The 8191-nt window shown below is 38.1% G+C and overlaps 1 protein-coding gene and 1 long non-coding RNA gene across 4 annotated transcripts; both read left to right on the forward strand.

The window, feature by feature from the left end:
- The first annotated feature begins 359 nt into the window (after positions 1-359).
- Positions 360-1859, forward strand: LOC129761925 (uncharacterized). Its single transcript, XR_008740504.1, has 4 exons — positions 360-567; positions 625-735; positions 795-1085; positions 1145-1859. It is a non-coding gene; the product is annotated as an uncharacterized LOC129761925 (long non-coding RNA).
- A 1160-nt stretch (positions 1860-3019) lies between these two features.
- On the forward strand, positions 3020-7607 carry LOC129761919 (actin-related protein 2). Of its 3 annotated transcripts, XM_055759772.1 has the most exons (7): positions 3028-3085; positions 3147-3276; positions 3520-3630; positions 4196-4222; positions 5993-6568; positions 6625-6958; positions 7021-7607. In XM_055759772.1, the coding sequence occupies exons 2-7, from the start codon at positions 3229-3231 to the stop codon at positions 7137-7139; spliced, it is 1215 nt and encodes a 404-aa protein (XP_055615747.1). In that variant the 5' UTR covers positions 3028-3085; positions 3147-3228; the 3' UTR covers positions 7140-7607. The 3 variants fall into 3 exon arrangements, with proteins under 3 accessions (XP_055615748.1, XP_055615749.1, XP_055615747.1); XM_055759773.1 differs by lacking the exon at positions 4196-4222 and adding an exon at positions 3761-3775 and having other exon boundaries at positions 3020-3276; XM_055759774.1 differs by lacking the exon at positions 4196-4222 and having other exon boundaries at positions 3020-3276.
- The last annotated feature ends 584 nt before the right edge of the window (positions 7608-8191 follow it).

Here is an 8191-nt window from a genome sequence, read left to right on the forward strand (position 1 = left end):
GTCCCATAAAAACAACATCCATTACAATAACTTGCAGCAGGTACCGAATCACAACAATGATGCCACCAGCTTAGACAAAAATAACGTTTATGCGCAGCAAATACATAGCAGTATGCACTCCCCATTGCCCAATTATTGCATGCCATTTGTTGACCTCTTCCTCGGAAAACTCTAGCCAATCAGTTTCACGTTTGGCCGCTGTCAATTCGAACTCGAGTAATGGCTGAACAGCAATTCTGACATAACGTTTCACCTTATTATACCGCCTTGATGTCAATGTATAACCGGTATAACATGTGAAGCAACAACATCACTTCAATAAGAAGGGTATTACGGTTTGTGTAGCGGGGGTTGTTTGTTTTGTTATTGCTAGGATACGCCATTCTCGCATTTTCACATGCGAGAGTAGTGGAAATCAAGGCGTTATACTATAGGTGGACCGCAATGTCAAAATTGCTGTTCGGCCATTGCTCGTGAAAAAACAAATTTGTTTACAAAGCAAATCATATCTTTTGGTGACAAATGCATTCGTTGGCAAAATAGCTGCTCGAGCTTCACTGTAGGCAGGTAATTTTCTGGATTTTTTCGTATAACAATTTCTCATAATTGCTTCTACTTTTTCAGATATCTACAATCAGCGGTCGAATTAAAAACAGTGCAGAAGGATGTTTTGAGTATATTTTACCTTCTAGCCGCGCAATCAATGCTTTTCTTTCCAAGCAAGCAGCGTTTTTCGTATGTGGTTTTATTGAGCATTTAAAAGAGATTGTTAATTTTTTTTGTTTTATCACCAGGGCAAAAGCATGAAATAGAATCGTACGTGGTACGAATCATCAAAACATCAAACAATCATCATGGCATCATCAAACGGAAACTACGCGAAAAATTTTTCGAAGAGATAAAACTGCGCCGCAACACTCGTGTCAAAATGGACGAGTTGGGCTGGGTGCTGATGAACCACGATTTGATAACACGTAATGAGCCAATCCAACAGCATGCCAATGGTAATCGACCAAATCATTTTGAATTGAACATGGAGCGGTTGCGAAACCTACTGGAGCAGCATGAACAGAACAATCACGCTGGTAGGTCGGTTTGATATATTTATTCCGCTAAAGAATGATTATATTTGTTGATTTTTCAGAGTTGACTTCCAAAAAGCAAAACAAATTCCTGCGTATGCTGGATGCAATTTTAAAAACGACAAAGTTTTGAAGGAAGTTAAAGAGATGGTAGCGGCGAATCGACTTCTATCGGAAATTCGTTATGTGACTACGGTGGAACGTATGCTGAAACACAATTTGGACCCCTCTTTGCGCTGTTGCTTTGTATGCCGAGAGTATTTCCGCACTGCCGATGAGTATACCAGTCATTTCGACAAATTGCACGGTGAGAAATTTCTTATTGTTGCGGCGGTGGATCGATTTCAGACTAGTCAAAAGTTCAACGTTCTACATCACTACAATGCCCTTAATCCGGTGACAATATTCACGATTTGCAACGTATACCACACAGCCCTAATAAAATAAAAACAAGAAAAGACGGGTCTAATATTTTATAATAAAGAACAAATCTACCACTTTCCACGAAAATCGGAGAACCACTATATCGGTTTGACATGGAATGGCTGATACATATAAGGCAGAAAAAAAGGTTTAACTTTCGAATTCAACATCCTATATTTCCTCGTACCATTAAGTTCATGGCGCATTTGATGTCGGTCATCGTAGCTGCTGCTATGGAAATGACGTGAGCATATACCTTGATTTTTCTGAGGTTTCCAATCCTTCGATTGGCCACAGAAAGTATCCATTTATGAAGTCTATCTCCATCTCGGAGAAAAGTGTGGTAAACAATATCCGGGTTATTTTTCGTTATGAGAACCTTGTTTCCACATCCTTTTACTGCACAATAATACGGCATCTGAAGTAAATAAAATATTCACAATATAATTTTGGCATGATAGAGAACCGCGAGATGAACGATTATCTGTGGAGGAGTTGGACAACAGATTTCTTAGACTTATAGCACTTTTATCACACTCACAAGCTCATCAAATCCTCACTGTCCCCCAAAAATATTGAATAATATATATTTTTTTTCCCAAAATATATATTTTATTAAGGCACATGTGGCTTTAGTCTGACGGGGCCGGGAGTCCAATATTTTGACAATTTTTGTCTTACAACTATGTTAGTAATATGTAACCGATTACTCGCGGTTGGCTCGAACTTAGTATTACAAAGATCTCATAATTGGGATGTTGCAGTCTCCAGTACTATGTATGTGTGGCCGACACGGGATACTTCGTATTGGAGTATAACTAACCATTGATCAGCAACGCCCCCCTAGTCTGTACCTCATATCAATCGTGGTGCGTCTCTCTTGACTCGAGGAATCCAGGGTAGAATGGTCACTGGACGGTACAATCTTCAGCTCGTGCAGAGTTGCCATGAGCGGTACAACCTTTGGCTCTTGTTGAATGATCAGTGGCCTTCGACCTGTGTATCTGTAAAGAGTATGTGTATGTTTAATTACATTACATGGAGCGGTTATAATATATAATATAAATACCTTATTGCAGCTATAGTACACTATTTTTCACGAATATATATTTGTTTATTTCTTCCTTCAGTTGTTTTCCTTAGCGAGTTGATATGAAACCATAACCACACAACCAAACAAAAAGTAAATAATTCAGAAAACTACGTCTCGCTACTCGTCTCAGGTATTGTCATGAAAGTGTCAGGAACGAAACACCTATAGTTTAGCATCTTGGTGGAAATGAGAATGAAATTGAGAAATTCTGATGCTGCTTGTCAACAATAGCGACAGCAATTCCAATATGGCTGAAGGTGCATTTCATGTCTGTCTGTCTTGAATTAAAGAGACTTTAAACTCTGAGAGTTCATTTATCTCTTACATTTCATATGATTGTTTCACCTGGTATATATAGAGGCGCCTTGGTTGTACCCACTACATCTAATGATTACGTACGCCCTTTCGATATTTCGTTTCCACGTTCTGTCAAACTTATTAGTCATTCTATTGTAGGGGTTGTGTAGATGAGAATTTTAGGAAAAAAGTGGAAATTATTCTGTGCATATTTTAAATTTTCTTTAGTAAAACTGTTCGTTTATTGCTAGGCAAGTTCGTTTCTGTGGACCGTTGACGTTGTGCAGTTTACAGTGAAAGTCGGATACTTGCCAACCCTAATCTACCGAAGCGATGGATAGTAAAGGTAGAAATGTAATTGTTTGCGATAATGGAACCGGGGTAAGTTTTTATGTATATCCGGGCCGATAAGCAATCGGCCACACCTTATGATAAGGATGTTTAATTTCATTGTTATTTCTTATTCGAAAAAAATTAAACGTATTCCATCCACTCATTACAATTGTATGATTGAAATAAATCTAGAAATAGTTGTGAACAACATTATTCTAGAGATGACTGGACTTATGGAGAGATTACTTAACAGTAGGCATGAGTGTACTTACGAAGATTTATTTCTTTCAGTTTGTCAAATGTGGTTACGCCGGGAGTAATTTCCCGGCACATATTTTCCCGTCGATGGTTGGCAGGCCAATAATACGAGCAGTGAACAAAATTGGGGATATTGAAGTAAAGGTAAGCGTTTCCCACATTCGCCTGTTTATGTTTATGTTTAGAAACCATTAAGTTGTACACAGGACATTCGTTTAAAGTTCGCTACACATTAGGAGTTATACACTGACATTTTTAACTTGACTTTTTCCAGGATTTACATGTCGATGTAAGTCGTTATCGTATACCTTTTGTTAGAATGGAAATAAGCAGGAGCAGGTTTTTATTCGCTATGTTTCTGTTTGCTTTCCGTTGTTTGCTCTGAATTTTTGATAATATATTCACTATTTTTTGTAAACACTTCGTTATAGCTACTATTTTGTGCAAGTACGAAATAACCTTCGTTTATTTTTATGCAATTAATATACAAGTCTTACAAATGTTTCATGTTTTTTGATTTTCTATATATTTCCATTTTACACATGCTGTCTCCACAAAACTTGAACTGTGAAATAATATATCATCGCTATACTAATCATCTTCGCTTCACATCGCGTTAACATGTAACCGGGAATTATTTGATTTCGAACCGTACTCTCTTGATATTCTATGGTGTGCGATTTCGTGTTGTCCTTAACATTCTAACAAGGATGTCGAAGCCACTACTACGCTCCCTGTAAGTATCTCTATAAGTGAACTTCCCCACGGATAGATCCACGATACTTCCAAATTGTATGTTCCATTCGTTGCGCTTTCTATCCTTACAGGATATGTAGTGTTTGTGATTTGAGTAATTCTAAACTACTAAATAATATAGACTTACACATGCACAAGTTCATGTTATTTGCTGGCGAAAGGCGGGAACGACGATCGATTGCGGCATTCGTAAACAAATGATTTTACGCTGCCTTCATAAATGTGGTTTCTGCGATATGGTTAAATAGTATCCACTACACCATTCCAAACTTTTCAAATTCTTCACTTTCAAAACCATAGTCAATGGCACCCATTGGTTTCGAATCATTATTGATATCATGATTTTCGCTAAACGCTCCTTTCAGTTCGACTGCAGGAACAAAATGGAATTGGGAGCATAGTAAATGCATAGGTGTTAGAGCGTGACTCTCCGCATCTCACATCGCAAAACAATTGAATGGATTTACGAGTGTGTGCTAACTTATATACGGATTTATGTTATTTCAATAGCTTGTTTTCAAGGCAATTGAAAGCTATTAAAACAAGTTTTCGGTTCAATAATTAACAATCATGGACATTTTGTCTTTCGAATGCAATGATTATCATACCACTCCGTTGAGCCGGCAAAGAGGTATTACGTTTAAAACCATGCACTCCAAGCGTCACTCTCTCGTTTTCGAAACATTGAACTTACACTGCTGGCCACGAGCTCTTCTGGTTACTTTATTTTCTGCTATTTTATATGTGTAAAGATAACGAAAAGGATTACGTCTTTCAGTAATGATGCCGAATTAGAAAACATGGCACGTTCATGAAAAATAAATAGCAAATGTAGCGTTGTGTTTTCTTAAAAAATTCAATTTAAACTCCGCTTTTCATCAGCTCCATAGAGCTACAATAAAAGACAAGTGGGTAATGTTGTGGACATAACCGGAGAGATGTGGGACCTTCTCACTTCCTTCCTCCACTTTTCATTCGACGGAAATATCTCTATGCTAATGTTGATGGACACCATCGCCACCGCCGGCAACTGGTTGCAACATTCAGTCATACTTCGACTACATTCCCAGAAACCATGTCATGTAAGAATTACTCTCGTCACATTGTTCATTTGATTTACTGTTTCCACTGTATATGTCGCGAACAAAACCATACGTGAGGATCTTTTCTCTTAATTTGTGTATTCGGATTAAAAATTCATCCATTAATTGAAGAGATATGAACGTTCAAAATCTTTCAATTTTCCACCCGAAACTTTGAAATAGGACCCTATATTCAAAGATATGACGTAGTCCCACGTCAACATCACTTTATTTTCATATACTTCTAACTCGCATGATCGCCAAAAATAATCTTCACGACAATTCACACATTTGCACTTATGATATCTTGTTAGAATTGACGCCAAATATGTATAGGGAACGCAACGCTAAACTCGCAGCAAGCCTATCGCTATCTCAATGCCGAATTAATGCTTGGCCGAAACCGAAATCCAGTAATTTTATTTTGACTTCTTGCACCAATTGTAGCAATTAAGGTAGTTCTGTTAAACACGCTTATGTTGAAATAGAGCAATTCCGATGGAAATGTGTGCTTTGTAAAATATGTCATCTCTATGGATGTTGTGTATAATATTTTATTTTGATTTGGGTTTTAAAAGTCCTTCATTTACTCTGATGTTTGTTATTTTTTTCTCTAGTTCTTAATAACAAGGTGAAAAAAAATTTTATGCAGTTCTTTCGTTCCGTAGGATCTCATGGTTGGTGATGAAGCGTCACAGTTGCGTTCCTTGCTGGAGGTGTCGTACCCGATGGAGAATGGCGTGGTACGAAACTGGGAGGACATGTGTCACGTGTGGGATTACACGTTTGGACCAAAGAAAATGAACATTGACCCAACGAATACGAAAATCTTGCTCACAGAACCGCCAATGAATCCTACCAAAAACAGGGAGAAAATGATCGAAGTTATGTTCGAGAAGTACGGCTTCGATTCAACCTATATAGCGATCCAGGCTGTGTTGACTTTGTACGCGCAGGGTTTAATCAGCGGTGTGGTAATTGATTCGGGTGATGGCGTAACTCATATCTGTCCGGTTTACGAGGAGTTTGCATTGCCGCATCTCACACGACGTCTTGATATCGCTGGTCGTGATATCACAAGATATTTGATTAAACTTTTGTTGCTCCGTGGGTATGCTTTCAATCATTCCGCTGACTTTGAAACAGTTCGTATGATGAAGGAGAAATTATGCTACATAGGATATGACATTGAGATGGAACAACGACTTGCATTAGAAACCACGGTTCTAGTTGAATCGTACACTGTAAGTGTTTGTATGTGCATAATTTGAGAAAATAGAACTAAAAATGTCCATTACAGCTTCCCGATGGTCGAGTTATAAAGGTCGGTGGTGAGCGATTTGAAGCACCCGAAGCACTCTTCCAGCCACATTTGATAAATGTGGAGGGTCAAGGTATTGCCGAGTTAGTATTTTCTACCATCCAAGCGGCAGATATCGATATGCGCTCAGAACTGTACAAACATATTGTTCTGTCGGGCGGTTCAACGATGTATCCCGGATTGCCTAGTCGTTTGGAGCGTGAAATCAAACAGTTGTATTTGGAGCGAGTGTTGAAAAATGATAGTGAAAAACTGTCAAAGTTTAAAATCCGTATTGAGGATCCACCCAGGCGGAAAGATATGGTTTTCATCGGTAGGATAGAACTCTGATTTACTTAGAGATAACAATATATCTGTTATTATTGCGTTTCACAGGTGGAGCAGTATTAGCAGAGGTTACTAAGGATCGAGATGCTTTCTGGATGTCCAAAGCTGAGTACCAAGAGCAGGGCTTGAATGTGCTGAAAAAGCTGAGTGCTAGAACGAACAATTAAGTCGTAAGTTTTCATAATGTTTATATGATCGCGGCGCATGTTGCCTTTGTTTTAGAGTTTGGACAACTAGCTAGCTGCATTTGAGCCAAGCACACAATTGTGGTTAATCCTCTGTGTTAGAACAAAACGTTCTAAAAATAAAAAAAATAAATTAAAACGCATTTATCGAACTGATTAAACAATCGTGTAAAAAGGTTGTCTGTAATGATATAGAAGCAACTATAAATGTAGTGTATGTTGCAGTATTCCATTGAGGGACTCAAATGCGGGGTTGCATGATTCTGAATGGATTGCTTTTGAGTGTTAAACAAAGATTTATGTACAGATTGAGGCAGTAGCAAACCTTGGATCAACACAGCAATTATTATAGGCAATTATAATAATTTTACTATGGTTCTACAATATTCATTTTGTTTAGTTTAATGTCTGTTCCATTATAACATTCGATTCATTTTCTGCCCTATTATAGTTTTGGATTGTATTTATGCTGGAAAGAAATCCTCCCGATGCCAGAATATGTTTTGGTGCTTCTCCCCAACCACCGTCGAATGTCTGATCTAATGATCCTCTAAGTGTAATTCGTCTTGAGCATTTTGTCTTTTGCCTACTCTGAAGTAGCTATATATATGGAGTAAGCATCGCTCACATTGGAAGTCTAACTTTTACGTACGAGGTGTCGGGGTAGCCGTGTACGTAATGTACAAATAAAACACGCACGAACATAAACATAAACAAATTAAAACTACAGGGTGGCGCATAAGTCACGCAACCGATTTGCACAAAAAAAATGTCTCACGATACAAAATCTTTATTCTCGAATAAAAAACGATACGAAGTTGCGATACGTTGACAACTGAACCGCTTAGGAACCAACACGCTCGATAGTTGCAGCGCAATCGTTATTTTTTTTCCTTCAGAGAGCGTTGCGTGACTTATGTGAACTATGGTGAGTTCACCAACATCTATGGTGAGTTCACCAACATCTCGATTCCACGGTGGAAATTCAGAATCGTTGTGAAATATTGAATTAATCCACTTTTATCAATATACAT

Source organism: Toxorhynchites rutilus, chromosome 1 (genome assembly GCF_029784135.1).
Source record: "Toxorhynchites rutilus septentrionalis strain SRP chromosome 1, ASM2978413v1, whole genome shotgun sequence".
Taxonomy (NCBI): Eukaryota; Metazoa; Arthropoda; class Insecta; order Diptera; family Culicidae; genus Toxorhynchites; species Toxorhynchites rutilus.